The sequence below is a fragment of the Melitaea cinxia genome, chromosome 23 (assembly GCF_905220565.1).
Source record: "Melitaea cinxia chromosome 23, ilMelCinx1.1, whole genome shotgun sequence".
Lineage (NCBI taxonomy): Eukaryota > Metazoa > Arthropoda > Insecta > Lepidoptera > Nymphalidae > Melitaea > Melitaea cinxia.
The window spans coordinates 3172950-3191765 of NC_059416.1; the positions used below are offsets into that span (position 1 = coordinate 3172950).

Consider the following 18816-nt stretch of genomic DNA (forward strand, 5'->3'; position numbering starts at 1 on the left):
GATAAGTCCTAATACCCCTTGACAGTAAAGAATACCTACGATAAATAACTATTCTCTTATCAACATCTTAAAAAAGTTATGTCACGATTATATCACGGAAGGTGAAGTATTGTCTTGACATTAGAAGATTATGTATTGAACAATATTTACTTTCAGGCATAAATCCCAAAAAACAAATGCAAGAAAATGTCATCTTATCTTAATCTAAGATATGTTATTAAGATAGATTAAAGATGTGACGTATTAGTTAGAAGCCAATATATTAGTAAACAACTTTAACCCTGTGTCATTCCATAGTTGCATATGCGGACGATGAAGTTTTTGCTGTTAATAGGGTAAGTACAATTAGTAAGTAATATATTGTAACAACAGTTTGAATATATTATAATAATTATCCATATCATTCATTATATTCGCTTCAGCCTGTAATATCCCACTACTGGGCATAGGCCTCTTTCCCCGTGTAGGAGAAGGATCAGAGCTTAATTCACCACGCTGCTCCAATGCGGGTTGGCGTATATATTCCTTACTATGAGTAACGATCGCTATCAGGTATACATGATAACAACCGGGACCGACTGCTTAACGTGCTCTCCGAAGCACGGTGGGGAGACCCACAAGGACTGCACAAACACCCAGACCATGGCAAACACCTGTATGGCCAATACAAATGTTTTTCATGTGCGGGGATCGAACCCGCAACCGCCAGTGCAACAGGCACAATCCGTGGCTGTGACTGTTGCGCCAACGCGGCGTCATTCGTCATTTATTATATTGCCTATTAGTAAATATATTTACTTATTTAAATACATACTTCAATATAATTTTTTTCTGGTATTACTTAAAATGGTAAAGTCGTTGGCTCTAATATATATATTCACCATAAGCTATCTGCTTATCATTTATAAGCTTAAGATTTTACGCACATTCACCCACACACACACACACACTCACTTACATACACATACTTATACTCACACCTATAAAAACAAACTCACATACGCACAAATTCATATACAGCATCTCTCATGCTTGATTTGTTTTAAATGATTGCTTTTTTGTGAAGATGGACCCTTCTATATAGGAACTTGTGCCAAAATTATATATTGTATCATGGGGAAGGTGTAACACTGATTATACTAATAATTCATGTAGGACGTTGTCTGAACACAATTTTTTTTGTAATGCATTGCTTTGCATAAGTAATAATAAAATATATAATAAATTAAATTAAGCTTTGTTATTATTATTAAAAATATATTAAAGGTTTCTGAACAATATTTAGATAAAGGGAAAAAGGATTTAGTTCATTAAAAATTTGAATTAAATAGGTGATAATTTAAGATTGACAGCCCAAATGTTAATTTTTGTCATTCTTTATTAAAATCTATACAAATAAGTAAAATTGGAGTGTCTGTTTGTAATATTAAAATAACCGCTTTTTACTAAATGCATATGGGATGGAACATGTATATGTTACATTTAGCAAAATAACATTTTCTACAATAAATTTTTGTCTGTCTGTCTCTCTGTTTGTTCCGGTTAATCTTTGACTTTCAATGGCAGATAGCTGATGTAATGAGGAGTAACTTAAGCAACTTTTATTTTAGATTTTTTTTATTTTATAACTCTGCGAACAATAACTTTTTTGTTACATTCCAAGCGGACGAAGTTGCGGGCACAGCTTGTATGTAAATAAAATAGAAAACGCTATAACATTTAAAAATAAAACTGTCACAGACACATTTCAGTGTGCTATTGAAACTACGAGATGTAATTCTTATTCTGCTGTCTATGTTTTTTACTATCAATTAGGTATTATTAGGCTTTGATATAGAAAGTCAAAGCCAAATAATACTGCCCCCGAGCAGTTTTGTATTTCTGTTGTTGTTTAGTAATAATATAAGATAGTCAGAGGGGTAGAACCATCATTGCGCTTGGGTTGCCTTGGGTTACAGGTATTACAGGTACTAATAGGCTACATAATCACTAAATATAGTATAGATTAAAAAAAACGTTTATTTCATCAATAACCAACACATTACAATAATAACACAAAGGTTCTTCAACTTCTTCTTTTGAGTGCATTAAGCTCCCGTGCCAGAAGGAGTCACTCTTCCTTAACACTAACACTCTCATACTTAATAGAAAGTTATAAGACGAAGCAAACTAAGCTTTACATAATACGCTTGTTTGCAAACATCTAATATATAAAATTCTCGTGTCGCGGTATTTGTAGTTAAGCTCCTCCGAAACGGCTTGACCGATTCTCATGAAATTTTGTGTGCATATCGGGTAGGTCTGAGAATCGGCCAACATCTATTTTTTTATATCCCTAAGCTATAAGGGGCGGGGGATCAAGGGGGTTAATAACATATATGGCAATACAAAGTTTGCGGGGTCAGCTAGTATTGGTATAAAAGGCACTAACGCTAATTAAAATTCTCATTTAATTTCTGTTTTACTTAAAATTATATAATCTATATCGATGCCTAACAGCCAAAAAGGGTTAAGCGACATTTTTTGAGAAACTGAGTTATATACATAGTTAGAATCGTCGTTTTTTTCTGCATCGTTTGGTCTGGGTTACGTCTCTCAGTGTGAAACTTTTTGTCGCTTAGGTGATAGTAAAAATATGGGCAAGAAGCAATTTTTTTCGTTGCAAACGACAGAAATTTTGATTGTTTTTTTTTTTTTTTTGGTGGTTGATCTACTAAATGTTTGAGAATAACGAACTTATGCTTTTTAGATTTACTGTAATATTTTAAAGATCGGATATTAACCTATTTCAGCTGGAAGTAAAAATTCAAAAATATACATACATACATACATAATCACGCCTCTTTCCCGTAGGGGTAGGCAGAGACCACTTCTTTCCACTTGCTACGATCCTTACATACTTGTTTCGCTTCATCCACTTTCATTATTCCCTTCATACATGCTCGTCGGTTTAGGGTACTCTTGACCTGGCCTTTTTTCAAGACGTCCCCGATTTGGTCTTGAAATGTCCGCCTAGGTCTACCCCTTCCAACACTTCCACTCACACTCGCCTTATACACTTTTTTCGTATAAGGCGAGTGTGAGTTTCAAAAATATGCGTTTATGTTAATTTGTCTGTAGATAATTATTAGTTGTTAGAGAATTATTAGAGTTAAATCCGTTTAGTACTTTATGCCTATTTGTTTTTAAAACATATTAGTCGTTAATTGTAGTTTGACCACATTTTTAAGACTCTGTTAGGTGGTCAGTGTTTTTTTCCCGGTCATTAGTTAGTGATAAATAGGAGGTTACTACATATTGCCCCTGCAAATACTTAATAATAATTTGTCGCTTATCCTTTTTTCCCTCCCGATACTTATACAATTTTGTCGATTAGATAAAAAGGTAGACCTAAATGTTGTCGTTACACCCATCAGGACTCACCGTATTGTGTTCTTATTTTATTTAAAACCATTTAAATTGGCGGTTGTCGGTATTATTCTTTCGAAACTACGTGTTCAAGCGGCAACACGAACTTTAGTCGTCTGGTGACAGGGGGCAAGCGCCACGTATGCACACGTGCCATTTGGTCGCGATATTATATAATTAAAGTTTTGTGTTTATTTATCATTAGGTAAGTCAAATTTAATGTTCAATAAAGTAAATAGCTACATTTACTTTTTGTTAACGAATAGGTACGTAATTAAAACTAAAAAATATTATTTCGACGTCTGGATTTGCGCCTGGTGTGCGGCAATAGGCTCGCCCCCTATTACGTGGAACCTAACATATCAGACGAAACATGGTTTACTTACATCTACAAAATAACTGAAGGTGAAGGACAGCGGCCAGTTTGTCTCCAATTTCTAGCAGCTACTTTGAATGTTGGTCGTAAATTTATTCAATATACCATACAACATTCTGCACTTGGACTAGCTAAAGAAGATAATCGTGGTAGGTGTGATCCGCATAACAAAACTAAAGATTCGACAATTGTGTCTGTAATGAATTTCATTAAAGGTTTACCAGCTGTGCCTTCTCATTGTCGTAAGGATACTAGCCGTGTTTATCTTCCAAGTAAAATAAAAAACTTAGCCAATCTATACAAAATTTACAAGAAGATTTATACAGAGAAAGGAATTGATATTGTAAGCAAAAGAGTGTTTCGGTCTATATTCAACGAAAAATTTAATATTGGTTTCCATATCCCCAATAAAGATAAATGTTTGAAATGCCTAAAATTTGAACGAAATATAGATAACCCTGAAATAGAAGAAGAAAAGAAGCAACATGACTTAGAAAAAACAGAAAGTTATAAGAGATTTAAAGCTCATCAAAACATACAAAAAAGTGATCCTAGTACTTTATGTGCTAGTTTCGATTTACAAAAAGTATTAAATTCACCATACGGAGATAGTATGCTGTTATTTTACTCCCGTAAATTAGCTTACAATTTTTGCGCGTATGAAAATGGTACCCGTAAAGTATATTGTTACTATTGCGATGAATGTAACGGAAGAAGAGGAGCTAATGAAATCACAACAATCTATAATATAAAAATGAGTCGCTGAATGTGTTGCTAAGCGCAAAACTCGAGAACGGTTGGACCGATTTCGCTAATTCTTTTTTTTAAATATTCCTTGAAGTACGAGGATGGTTCTTTCGGAGAGAAAAATTCAAAAAAAAAAAATTTAAATTTCCTGAAAAAGTCTAAAAACAACCTTTTTCTATACTCCCATACATAACATAATACTTAAAAGGCAATTTGAACTTTAATACCATACGATAAAGTTGTGTTAGGCGATACGAAGTTCTTCGGGTCAGCTAGTACTCAATAAATATATTCACACTGTTGATGAACGGAGCACAGTTAAAAATTTGTTGCTGTGTGCTGATTGCTGCCCGGATCAAAATAGAAATAAAATAATCATGGCAATGTTACATACAACTTTGCAAACGTGCATTAATGTTCAAACTATACAGCTAAACTTCTTGCTAACCGGCCATACGTACATGCCTGTTGATTCTGTTCATGCTGTCATAGAAAAAAACTTAAAAAATACCATTATTTATGCACCTTCACAATGGTATACAATATTTACAACAGCAAGACAAGATCCAGAACCATACATTGTCGAGCTTTTGCAGTTTAAAGACTTTAATAAATGGGATTCAATTAGCGACAAATACTTCAAGGGAAATTTAATAGGAAAAATAAGTAAGGTGCGTATTGTCACATTCCGAAAGAAGAAGGATGATTTGATTTTTGTAAAAAACTCAATGAATGATGATGCTGAATCTTACAGTATCGAAGTACAACGAAAAACCAAAATGACTTCACCAGCATGTTATAAATCTTTAATTCCTTTGTCTAAGGCCAAACACGATGATTTTTCCCCATTTTTTTTCACAGTGAATACAACAGCCTGATTAGTTCCAATAATGTTAAGGATACACTCCCTAAATCAAATATCGAAGATGTTGATGTAGAATAATAATATATTATAAATCAACACCTTCGATATCTGATTATTATCTGATTATTATTAATTATTAAGTAAATTAAAGACTGATTATTATTTTTATGTAAATTAAAGACTGATTATTATTTTTAAGCAAATTACAGACTGATTATAATTTTTAAGTAGATTAAAGACTGATTAATCAAATAATATTTTTTTTTAAAACCTCTCGAGTAAACCTGAAATGTTTCTGCTCTGAATATAATTTTAAAAGAGTATTACATCGAAATGGATAATAGAGTCTAATAACCATAATTAATATTTCCTTAAAAAATTAACTTGATCCAATTTTCCATTCAGTCAATTTTCATAAGATAGCTGGTTATACAATATTTTAACATTTTTATTAAAAAAAAACACACTTGTGCTATTTTTCTTTACTTTAATGAAAAATTAGGTGAAGTTACATCATTTTTGCTGGACGCGAATAATTTGTGTATTTCATTTTACGACATTTTTGCTGTTTGTAAAATGAAGATCATTTGGGGATAACCGACAGCAACTAGTATTTATAGGCTTAATTAAATAAAAATAACAACGTCATTTAATAGATAGCGTGCTAAATGCTACAAAAATACATTCTCAGCCTTTCGGGAGATGTACTTAAATTTTTATGATTTTTTTTTTTTGTTTATTTTTAATTTTAAATCACTCTCCTGTAAAGTTTGAAAAGTGGCGGTTATCCTTTTTGGCTGTTAGGTATCGATATTTACATTTATTTTTTTCTACTACAGTTTTATAATAGCGTGCTGTAATGCTCAGCTGAAGCAAGAAAGGCGGTTTCCGGATGATTTTCTATTTGGTACAGCAACAGCGGCTTACCAGATCGAAGGAGCATGGAACGCAGACGGTATTAATTCATTCAAATGTATTTTTAAAAGACCTTATCTACTACTTTGGTTGTATGAAATATTTTTTTCTACAAATTTTTACTGTCTACTCTTAAATGTACATGTGAAGGAAACACTAAATTGACTAATTGTAGCCTTATTATCATTGATAGTAATTTCTCACAAACAACAAATGTCCATGAAGGAAACATTGGTAACATACTTGACACACGGTTCAAATGGCCTTAAAGTACAAATTTATCTAATATATTAAAATGTTGTAATTTAAAATTTGGTTTTTATTGAAATATCTTATTATTACATTTCAGGCAAGGGAGAAAATATTTGGGACCATATGACCCACAATAGGCCTCATGTCATTCCGGACATGAGCAACGGAGACATCGCAGCAAACTCTTACTACAACTACAAGCGCGATGTTGAAATGATGAGAGAACTTGGAATCGACGCTTACAGGTTTTCTATTTCATGGTCTAGAATTTTGCCAAATCCCTTAGCTCCTTACAATGTCAACCAGGCTGGCGTTGATTTCTATAACAATTACATCAATGAAATGTTGAAATATAACATAACACCCATGGCTACGATTTTCCATTGGGATTTACCTCAGAAGTTGCAAGACCTAGGTGGTTTCATGAATCCCATGTTCCCTGAATGGTTTGAAGATTACGCTCGAGTTGTGTTTGAAAATTTTGGTGATAGGGTTAAACTTTGGATAACATTTAACGAACCCAGAGAAATTTGCTACCTAGGCTATGGCGGTTATGAAAACGCTCCCCTCTTAAATTTAACCGATATTGGTACATACCACTGTGGTAAAAATCTTATACTTGCTCACGCAAGAGCCTACCATGCTTATAATAATGACTTCAAGCCAAACCAGAGCGGCGAGTGTGGTATTACTATTAGTGTAAACTGGTTTGGTCCATTAACAGATTCAGAAGAAGATCAATATGCAGCTGAACTTAGGAGGCAAGCAGAGGTATCTAGATACTAAAGAATAAAAGAATGTTGTCATCAATATTATAATTCTTAACTATATTTTTTTTTTATTTCATTTAAGTGGGGAATATACGCGGAACCAATATTTTCTGAACAAGGTGGTTTCCCGAAGGAATTTGCGGAGGTCGTTGCGAAGAAAAGTATCGAACAGGGGTACTCAAGATCTCGTCTGCCTGAACTTTCTGAGGAAGAACGAAAATTCATCCAAGGAACTTATGATTTCTTTGGTATCAATCATTATACGGCTAGTCTCGTATCAGCTAATGAATACAAAACTATTAACCCCGTTCCCTCCTTGCTGGACGATGTAGATGTTGGTATATTCAAACCAGATGATTGGCTCCAATCCGCTTCAGCGTGGCTTAAAGTAAGTCGTGTTATTTATTTTAGTATCATAAGAGTGTGAAATGCTTCACACTAATAGTACTAACACATTATATATGAAATAAAATAAGGTTCGAATATAAGAGAGTGATATTTAACTTTTTCAGATGGCACCAGATAGTGTATATAACGTCCTGACGCATCTTAGCGATAAATATAATAATCCTCCGTTTTACATAACTGAGAACGGTTGGTCTCAGGTCCCAGAAGCAGGGTTAATAGATGACGAGAGAATCTTGTATTACAGGGCAGCGTTGAACAGTGTATTAGATACTCTTGAAGCTGGCGTTAATCTTAAAGGCTATATGGCTTGGAGTTTAATGGATAATTACGAATGGATGCACGGATACACGTGAGAATCTATATACTTTTGTTTTATTTCCACTTATGATACAAATCTAAGCGAAGACTGATCATTGTATTGAGGAAACAACGGGGAATCATCTCACGCAAAATCTGATGCAACGTAATTGGAAATGTATCTTAAATTTAAATTTTTGTAGCATAATACGATCGATTAATATGCTTTAGTGCATAGGACAGTTCGTTTTTAGTAACGCAAAGTTTAGACATGATCGGTAATTTTGTTTAAACTTTAGAAAGTTTGTAATCTAGTTTAAGGTCGAGAAACGTTTTTATTCTATCATTTAGTTATTTTTTTATATCTAAGGTAAGAAAACTTCAATGAAATCAGCTAGTCTATACAAATAAATAAAATTGGAGTGTCTGTTTGTAATATTACAATAACCGCTTTTTAGTAAATGCATATGGATTACTGGGTACATATACCAAAATATTTTGTTTTTACAATTTTTATCTATCTGTTTGTCTGTCTGTCTGTTTGTTTCGGTTAATCTCTGGAACAGCTGGACCAATTTTGACGAGGCTTTTACTGGCAGATAGCTGATGTAATAAGGAGTAAAATAAGCTAATTTTGGCGGACGAAGTCCCGGGCACAGCTGCTAATATTAAATAAAATGCGACTTTTTTACTCTTTTAAAATATCTGCCAAACTTTTGGTTTACCATTTCAAGCTGCTTTTAACCTACTACGTCATGTTTCAGACAACGTTTCGGCTTATACGAAGTAGACTTTACGAGTGAAACCAGAACTCGCACGCCGAGAAAATCAGCGTTTGTTTACAAGCAGATTGTGAAGACGCGTGTAATAGACCCCGACTACGAACCGACTGACATGGTGATGCGGATCGATGAAGGACATTAGATAACATATTACAAAAAAAGAACGTAACAAATAAAAAATATTATTAATTTATAATGTAAAAAAATTTGTAATAAATAATTTTGAATTTTAAAACCTATTTTTATTATTCTGGGCACCTCTCTCGTAACTTTATAACTAACACCTCACTTCAGCCTCTGGCAGTCCACAGCTGGACATAGGCCTCCCCAAGTTCGCGCCAGACATCCCGGTTTTCCGCAATCCTCATCCAGCCTACACCGGCAATCTTACGTAGATCGTCGCTCCAACGGGCCGGAGGACGTCCCACACGACGTTTGCCAAGACGCGGTCTCCACTCCAGGACCCGTCTGCTCCAACGGCCATCGGTCCTGCGACACAGATAACCACCCCACTGCCACTTCTAATCCACTTACTAATTCTGTGGGCTATGTCGGTTACTTTCGTTCTCTCGCGGATAGTCTCATTTCTAATTCTATCTTTGAAAGAAACCCCAAGCATAGCCCGTTCCATTGCACGTTGAGCGACTTTAAATTTGTGGACCAGTCCCTTCCTCAGTATCCACGTCTCGGCTCCGTATGTTAACACAAGCAGGACGCATTGCTCGAAGACTTGTCTTCAAGCATTGCGGAATCTTCGAAGCGAGAACATCTTAGTGTTGTGAATAATTTGAATTTGAAGAAATCATAATTATGTTCAATTTAGTTTACCAATTCCAATTAAAATGAAGACATCAATTATACAATGTATTATTAAATAGGCGGCCTTCCGTTTAGGGTCACATACATGGAGGAATACCATAGCCGAAATTATAGGTATGTGAATAAAATGACATAATAGTAAGTTTTATTACTACGTTACTTTAAGATCGACACTTTTGAAAATAATGTTGAGAAGACACGGAAAAAGAGGCTACGAATAACCGACTGAAGTGTATTTCAAGAGTAAGGAAATGGTTAAGCTAATATTAAGTAAAGTGTAAACTAACAAGACATTAATTTTATTTTCAATAAGAATTACGTAAAGGAAATTCTCCAGAGACAGAATATATGTGAAAAGGGGCAGATTTTTATTTCTGGAATGTAGATATAATCTCATATTTTTGAAACGAAGTTCCTTATGGAGCGTTGCGGAAGGGTACCCTAGGCGGCAAAAAACGTCCGTAACGTTAGATAAAAGCTTAAGATTCTTATGTATAGACTATACATGACTGCTATAAATTGTCTAATGTATAGTCTAGTAATGACTGTTATTATTATAGGAGTTTGTTATTATTATTATATCATTTGGTAATTATTATATCATAAATATAAAATTCTCTAAGATAAATCGATTTTATGACATCATTCATAAACCTACAGACACCGGTCGGTAACAATATTACTATAATAGCTATATATCTAATATATAAAATTCTCGTGTCGCGGTGTTTGTAGTTAAACTCCTCCGAAACGGCTAGACCGATCTTTATGAAATTTTGTGGGCATATCGGGTAGTTCTGAGAATCGGTCAACGTCTATTTTTCATATCCCTAAAGTATAGGGGTGATAAGGAGGGTTTATAATATATGTATGGTAAAACAACGTTTGCGGGGTCAGATAGTATGTTTATAAATCATCTATACAACAAATAAATAAAACTGGAGTGTATGTTTGTAATATTAAAATAACCACTTTTCACTAAATGCATATGGATTTATTCACGGTACACTATATATCTATACGGTATATCTACCACAATAACATTTTTTTACAATTTTTGTCTATCTGTCGGTATGTCTGTCTGTCTGTTTGTTCCGGCCAATGCCTGAAACGGCTGGGCCATTTCTGACGTGACTTTCATTGGCATAGCTGATGTGATAAGGAGTAACATAGGCTAGTTTTATTTTAGAAAAGTATTTAATTTATACTTAGTTCTGCGAACGGAATAATAACTTTTTGGTTAGATTCCACGCAGATGAAGTCACGGGCACAGCTAGTAAAAAGTGTGTAATAAAAAAAAAAGGTTTAAGATCGTTTTGTAAAGTATTTTTTATCGATTATCACTCATTATCATCATTGTCATAACTTGAAATTAATAATTTATAATAAGGAACTTCGTTTCTGTCTTGTGTCCCACGAAACCACACGGTTTTTTATGAAATGATGATAATTATTTGTTTCATGAAAATTATATATGATAATTGCGTTTGTAGGCAAACGAAAAAAAAAACCGACTTCAATTATATCGAACGTAGGTAGACGAAAAAATAGTCAAGTAAATAAAAATTATCAAAGATTACTCCAAAAGTTGTAATCAGATATCGATGAAATTTAAATGTGACCACATGATAAACATCGGCTTTCGATTAAATTAAAAATCATCAAAATCGGTACACCCAATAAAAAGTTATGCGGATTTTCGAGAGTTTCCCTCGATTTCTCTTGGGATCTAATCATCAGATTCTGGTTTCCTTATCATGGTACCACACCATAAATAGGCAGTGTTTTTTTTTAAACTGATAAAACTGTTACTCTTATTAACTAACAAATTCGGTAAGGTGATGTAAAGATAACTCTTAAATACTTTAAATGGTTTATTTAAATAAGTTATTTTCTCAGTCTTCATGAAACAAAATTGTCTAATGTCCTTCGTCGATCCACATGGTCAGGTTTTCTGGTTCGTAGTCAGGGTCGATCACGCGGGACCTTACGATCTCCTTGTAAACGAACGCAGATTTCCTCGGCGTGCGAGTTTTGGCTTCGCTCGTGAAGTCTACTTCGTATAAGCCGAAACGTTCTCTGAAATAAAATATGTATGATTAGTAACTTTTACTTACGATTATATTTTTTCATCAGCATGACTAGAATGACTGTAGATTAGTAGTGATGTTTCTACTACAATATAACAATACTCGTTTAAATAGCAAAAAAAATACTTGTCTAGTTAAACAAGTAAATTTAATAACTTGATGTGATTTATTTTAACTATTATAATTTTCAAACTAGGGAAATACGAGTACTCAAGTCTCGCGACAAGCTTTTCTGTCACATGTAATGACTTTATAAGTTGATTAGCTGTGCCCGCGACTTCGTTCGCGTGGAATTTAGAAATATTATTGTTCAGTTCGCAGACTTACAAAATAAATAAATTTCTAAAATAAAAGTAGCCTATGTTACTCCTTATTACATAAGCTATCTGCCCATGAAAGTCCCGTCAAAATCGGTCCAGCCGTTTCGGAGATTAGCCGGAACAACCAGATAGACAGACAGACAGACAGACAGTTATTTTGGTACATGTAACATGTATACATCCATATGCATTAAGTAAAAAGCGGTTATTTTAATATGACAAACAGACACTGCAATTTTATTTATTTGTATAGATAGTGTGGGTTTTAAAGTAAACTTTAAGCGCATTAAAATAAAAGCTTGTTTATTAAAAAGGTTTTTTACTTTTAATTTATTTATATATAAAGGCCACATCCAATCTATTTAAAACAAGTGAGGAGTCAAATATTCCGTAGTCGCTTTTATAATTATGCATATTGCAGTAGTTGTTACTAGTTTTTGTTTTGTAATTTGTCATTTATTAATTTTATTGTGAATATTGTGATGTATATCCATATTAAAAAAATCTTTTAATATATTATATTGAAATCTAGATCCCAACAGTATCAGGTTGCAATGTTTAAAAAATTTATTGTTTATATTTATTTTAGGAGTTAAATTTTTTTTAGGATTTTAGTTTTTAAACGTTAGATAGTTTTTAAAAGTTGTACCATAAGTCGTGATACCGTAGTTTATGATTGAATCAGAAAACATTGTAAGGCACGTGTAGAATTTTAAATAGCATTCTCTTGCTAATTATAACCATACTAGCCAAGAAGGCTCAGAGTTTGTCACATTCAGTACTTATAGGAGATTTCCAATTAAAGTTACAGCCCATCACCAATCCAAGATAAGTATACTTTTAAACAATTTCTATGACTGGGCACTTACATTGGTGAAATAAAATTTAATTTTTAGATGAAAACAATTGCGTTTATGGCCTTTAGCCTATTATTTGTAAAACAGAACATCATAATGTATGGTGAGCACATATATAATATACATAGGAGGGACAAATAAGATCGTGATAAGAGAAGGCATTAGCAGGACACTGACCAAACCTATACACATGATCGAATGAAGAAACCATGATTAAATTTAAAAATGATGGCGTGAAATTTGGAAAATTATGGGTGACTGCTAGTGGCAAGATGTTGCTAAATTCTTTTGCACATAACAAACACTTACTACGAGTATCGTCTTTGAGTGAGCAGGTGTTAAAGTCACCCATAATTATTGTATGGTAATAAACTATGTGTTAGTGTATGGTGAGCATATATAATCGTATTTTATCTTGACTGCTTTAATCACAAGCCCGTTGTCTTAAAGCCACTTGTTAACGAAGCTGACTTCTACTCCCCGGACATTATTTAGCCAGTCAGGCATTTTTAGCTCTAATACTTCAGAAATGTTTTACGTTTACTTACACGTATCCTTCCATCCATTCGAAGTTGTCCATTAAGCTCCATGCCATGTAGCCTTTAATGTTAACTCCAGCTTCAAGAGCATCTAAAACACTGTTCAATGCTGCTCTGTAGTACGTACTCCTGTCGTCGTCTATTAGTCCTGCATCTGGATAGTTAGACCAACCGTTTTCTGTTATGTAAAATTCAGTGTTCGGATATTTATTGTGCAGAAAAGTTAACGCGTTGTAAACGCTGTTTGGTGCGAACTGAAAATGACAATTCGTAATGTGATACTTGTGATATGAATTCAATACAAAAAAATCTGGATTACTGATATTATTTTACAGTTTCTAACTTACTTTTAACCAATCTGATGCAGAATCAAGCCACTCTGGTGGTCTGTAGATACCAACGTCAATATCAGCATACAATGAGGGAACGGGATAGAATGTTTTATATTCAGTTGCTGATATAAGACTTGCAGTGTAATGGTTTACTCCGAAGAAATCTGCACTTCCTTGGATTAATTGTCTTTCCTCGTCAGTAAATTCTGGCATACGTGACTCTTTGTAACCCATATCTAAACTTTTTCTTGCAACGACGTCTGATAATTCCTTCGGGAAGCCGCCTTCTTCGGAGAAAATCGGGTCGGCATAAAGTCCCCACTTAAAGAGAAATAAAAAATATTACGATTTGATTACACTAGATATTAATTATAACATAAATAATAATTTTGTTGATACTTACTTCAGCTTGTCGTTTAAGTTCAGCGGCAAATTGATCTTCTTCAGAATCTGTCAATGGACCAAACCAGTTCGAACTAATGGTAATACCGCACTGACCTTGTTGAGTCGGTTTGAAGTCATTTACATAAGCATAGTATGCTTTCGCGTGACCCAATAGGAGATACTTAGCACAGAGATAGGTACCGACATCAGTAACGTTTAAGATGGGAGCTTTGGTAGATGACCCATAACCTTCGAAGCAAATTTCCCTAGGCTCGTTAAAAGTAATAAACAGCTTGACCCTATCACCGAAGTTTTCATAAACAACTCGGGCGTAATCTTCAAACCATTCAGGGAACAGTGGATTCAAAAATCCACCAAGGTCTTGCAACTTCTGTGGCAAATCCCAGTGATAGAGTGTAGCCATGGGTGTTATGTTGTATTTCAACATTTCATTGATGTAATTGTTATAGAAATCAATGCCAGCCTGGTTGACATTGTAAGGGGCTAGCGGATTAGGTAAAATTCTGGACCAAGAAAAAGAAAATCTATAAGCATCAATTCCAAGCTCTCGCATCATTTCAACGTCACGTTTGTAGTTGTAGTAAGAGTTGGCAGCAATGTCTCCATTACTCATATCCTTGATAACATGAGGCTTGGTGTGAGTCATGTGGTCCCAAATGTTATCTGTCTTGCCTGAAACAAACACAAATTAATCGATTTATGAAACATAAATATAATAAACACTCTTCTGATCAACTTCACGATATTTCGCTTTTGGGTCGGAGACCAAAGATGCTATCAATTATATATTTCAGTTTATTTTCATCATCGTCCGGTAACTATGACGTCTTTAACGTTTTTAATCAAAACAAACTTTACAAAGTCTATAAGCACTTGAGTAAAAGCCTTTACATATGTTATTAAATGAGTAATAGCATGTGATTTGTCCTCAATTCAGACAAAATCTTGTTAAAAATCTATGTACACGTGTTGGGGGTTGTTAAAATAAAAATAGTTCCCTAGACAAAAATTGGATTAAATGGCCTGCACTATGTTATCCCCGTCAATATTTTAGATTATCCAATTTCATCAGTCATAGCTTGATATATTACAGCTTAAATGTCTTTTTTATGAACCGGTACTACAAATATACTCATTTTAATTTAAATTCATTTGTTACCGTCAACATTGTATCCTCCTTCAATCTGGTAAGCGGCAGTGGCTGTGCCGAACAAGAAATCATCCGGGAAACGCCTTTCTTGCCTCGGGTGCGCATGGCACGCCGCTATTATCAAACTGCAAAAAAAACTTTAATTAGGTACAAGCACTTTTAATAAGTTACTTCATCCAATTCGAAATGTCGATTCTGCAAAAAAGAATCGACAAGAAACTTCCCAGCTACTCTTTTGAAAACCGTTTTTATTTTTAAAGAAAACTATGATATCCTATAAAAAATATATAATTGTGTATATAATATAACTATATATATATATATAATATGTATATATATACAATTTTGTAAAGCAACTATATTCTTGCTTCGTACCTCACTAGACTAATATTAGTTACGTGAATTGTTTGATCAATAGTCAAAAACATTACTCTCACTTGAATATTAATTGAATCAAAATGTTTTAAGTCACATTTACATAATAACAGTAATTACTAAGTATTTATAAAGTAAATTATTACCAAATCAGCTTTTGTTCAATAGACTCGATTGAGACGAAGTAAATGGATAGATCTTGTGAATTAACAAACAATTTCAGAAAATGTTCTGACATAAAAGAATGAACAAGAAGAGACTGTTGATTTAGCAATCGGAAATTTTGGTACGGTGCTCATGTAGATATAGAAAGGCTGTACTGCTCTTCTAACTTAATTCACAAATGTATTTCCCGTAGCTGAAAACTTAATATTGCGGAAATAAAATGTCCAAGAAATTCATTAGGAAATGTTATTCTTGGTGAAAGAAATTTCAAAATCGGTTTAATGCTCCAGATACAAATTGACAAAAATACTGAAAAACTGTACAATTTTTTAAAGATTTTTTAATTTATTTATATATTACGGTTATTATTTTGAATTTGAAGTTTATAGATGGTTACATAATTAAGGACATAATTATGTATGTCTCAAGAGTAATTTCAAGTATATATAATAAATATGGATCAGCCCGACTGGGGTAGTACCTCGACCTTACAGAAGATCACAGCAAAATAATACTGTTTTCAAGCAGAATTGTGTTCCTGTTGGTGAGTAAGGTGACCAGAGCTCCTGGGGGGATTGGGGATTGGGTCGGTAACGCGCTTGCGATGCTTCTGGTGTTACAGGCGTCTATAAGCTACGGTAATCACTTACCATCAGGTGAGCCGTACGCTTGTTTGCCGACCTAGTGACATAAAAAAAAGTGTATTATTTGTTCGTGTATTTGTAACGAACAAACACTTCAACTTTACAACAATTTTAAGTTACATAATTATATAAACCATCAATTGAATCTAATCTTGTCTTATCATTATTACAATGTCAAATTTGAAGATGCGCTTAGTAAAGGAAACCTTGTTGATCTATTTATTTTTAAGGTTAATTTTCATGTCGAAATGTCAATGCCCAATAATTTCTGTTCGCATGTTATAATTTGTAATGAAAAAATTGTGTCATTTTGTTTAATACATTTGATATTGTTCAATATGATGGACGTACTGAGTTTCATGAACAGCAGTTTATAGAGCGCTACTGAAAAGTTAAAAGTTAACCACGAATGTCTCCACAACGACATCGGGAACATTGGTTTATTTTTTCGTGAAAAAATAAAAAAAAATGTATGTAGTTTCCGTAAATCACTTTTTCAGTTCGATTTCGTCAACTCCCGGTACGAATAACACAGAGTTAAATACGGCTTTTATTCTCAAAAATTTCTTTCTAATCATCGGCTAAAGCGCTTTTTTTTTCAGTCTATGCAGCGTAATCAACAATAAATAATTTATTCCAAATGTATGGAAAATTTGAAGATATATTTTACATACATCCTTAAAGTATTATAATATAATACCAAGTTCAATTACGGCCTACGTGAACACGTGAGTGTATGTGCATCGCTTTCTTGTCACAGTTAATAAACACGTAAGACCTAAAAGTAAGCTAAACTAATTTTGATTTTGACATTCGAATATATTCAATACATTATATAAGCATAATTATTATTTACACAATTTATGAGTAAATAAAAAAAATTATAATAATTAATAAACATACGTACCCTATATACAATATAAGCTTCATATTGTTATGTACCGACGAAAGTGTACAAACAACTACTAGGGGTTACTTTATATAGCGGCTATCTTGATTGAGATAATTCAGCTAACTAATCTTTGATATAGATAAGCTGTAACTTTTGCCCAGACGTCACTTCAGTATTGATTAGGGTAACCATAAAGTAGTATTTACTTATTATAATCAGTATTAATATAAATATAAATAAGTATCATATAATATAACACACACGGTTAAAGAACCGTAAGCGAGTTAATGCTAGTGTTACAGATGTTAGCAGACTGCTACGAGTAAAACTATTTTTGGAACGAAATTCCTTATGGCAGGCTTGACATTTGGGACCGAACTGAAAAAAATGTGATACTAAAACCGTAGGAAAAATATATAACGGAAGTGACGTAATATCAGTCACACGACTGTATAATATGACGTTTGTAAAACTAAAATAGTACTAATAAACTTTTTACAAATTATTTATGTATTTTTTTATACTATTGACAAAAATAAATAAAGACATATGTTTTTTATTTCACTTAATAGTTTGAATTATTATTATTAATTTGTTTGATTTATTTTATGAACTAGAAAATATATGTAAAATTCAATTTTTTTTTTTCAAATTGTGTTGCTTCTATACTATCCGAAGGAACTTCGTTCCTACCTGGTGTTTTTTTTTTGATAAGTATACATAGAAATAATACATATATAAATACGAGTATATATATATATACATATTACACCCAAACTCAGGCGGGAATCGAACCCGAAACCCGCGGAACAGAAAGCAGTATTAGATTATGAATAGCCCGGTCTATGCACAAAATTAATATTATTTGAAAATATGAAAAAAGTCCACTGCTGGAGACTCGCATCCCCAAGTTGGCGCCAAAAAGGGCGCGAACTCGTGTGTTTTGCCCATAGTCACCACGCTGGGCAGGCGGGATGGTGACCGCAGGGCTATTTATTGAGTTTTTTTACATTATTTTTTATAAGATGAAACTGTACACCTACGCCTTCAATATATCATCTTCTTTGCCCTAAAGTTGCCTTGAAGAGATTGCTTTTTAGCAATAAGGCCGCCTTTTGTACATTTTTCTAGTAATTACTGTTAATTTTGCTTATCTATTTTATTTATTTTTTGTTTGGTGTACAATAAAGTCTAAAAATATAATAAATAAAATCTATGTCTATACCTACTGTGTGGTCATGGCAGTAAAGAATATAGCCACCCCTCTCTTCCTGTGGGTGTCGTAAGAGGCGACTAAGGGATAACACACTTCCACTACTACCTTGGAACTTAAAAAGCCGACCGATCACGGGATAATCATACACAGGCCTAAGACGGGCAGCGTCTTCGGTGCGACAAAGACAACCCT

General features: G+C 33.5%; 2 protein-coding genes across 2 annotated transcripts; one reads left to right on the forward strand and one right to left on the reverse strand.

Annotated features, from left to right (window-relative positions):
- The first annotated feature begins 312 nt into the window (after positions 1-312).
- Positions 313-9001, forward strand: LOC123665179 (myrosinase 1-like). The gene is made up of 6 exons (XM_045599524.1): positions 313-335; positions 6236-6351; positions 6661-7334; positions 7416-7721; positions 7846-8090; positions 8803-9001. Exons 1-6 carry the CDS (start codon positions 313-315, stop codon positions 8960-8962), a joined length of 1524 nt encoding a protein of 507 aa, XP_045455480.1. The 3' UTR covers positions 8963-9001.
- A 2499-nt stretch (positions 9002-11500) lies between these two features.
- Positions 11501-17484, reverse strand: LOC123665175 (myrosinase 1-like). Its single transcript, XM_045599520.1, has 6 exons — positions 17424-17484; positions 15342-15457; positions 14181-14854; positions 13793-14098; positions 13455-13699; positions 11501-11718 (listed from the first exon to the last, which is right to left on the reverse strand). The coding sequence occupies exons 1-6, from the start codon at positions 17444-17446 to the stop codon at positions 11559-11561; spliced, it is 1524 nt and encodes a 507-aa protein (XP_045455476.1). The 5' UTR covers positions 17447-17484; the 3' UTR covers positions 11501-11558.
- Positions 17485-18816: the final 1332 nt, after the last annotated feature.

Excerpts from the sequence above, each read along its gene's own strand:
- LOC123665179 (XM_045599524.1), top strand. The coding sequence starts at position 313 with ATGAAGTTTTTGCTGTTAATAGG. Across the intron at positions 336-6,235 it reads AAGTTTTTGCTGTTAATAGG|TTTTATAATAGCGTGCTGTA; the intron begins GTAAGTACAATT and ends TTTCTACTACAG. Across the intron at positions 8,091-8,802 it reads GAATGGATGCACGGATACAC|ACAACGTTTCGGCTTATACG; the intron begins GTGAGAATCTAT and ends GTCATGTTTCAG.
- LOC123665175 (XM_045599520.1), bottom strand. The coding sequence starts at position 17,446 with ATGAAGCTTATATTGTATATAGG. Across the intron at positions 14,099-14,180 it reads AACTTAAACGACAAGCTGAA|TGGGGACTTTATGCCGACCC; the intron begins GTAAGTATCAAC and ends TTTCTCTTTAAG. Across the intron at positions 13,700-13,792 it reads CTGCATCAGATTGGTTAAAA|TTCGCACCAAACAGCGTTTA; the intron begins GTAAGTTAGAAA and ends TGTCATTTTCAG.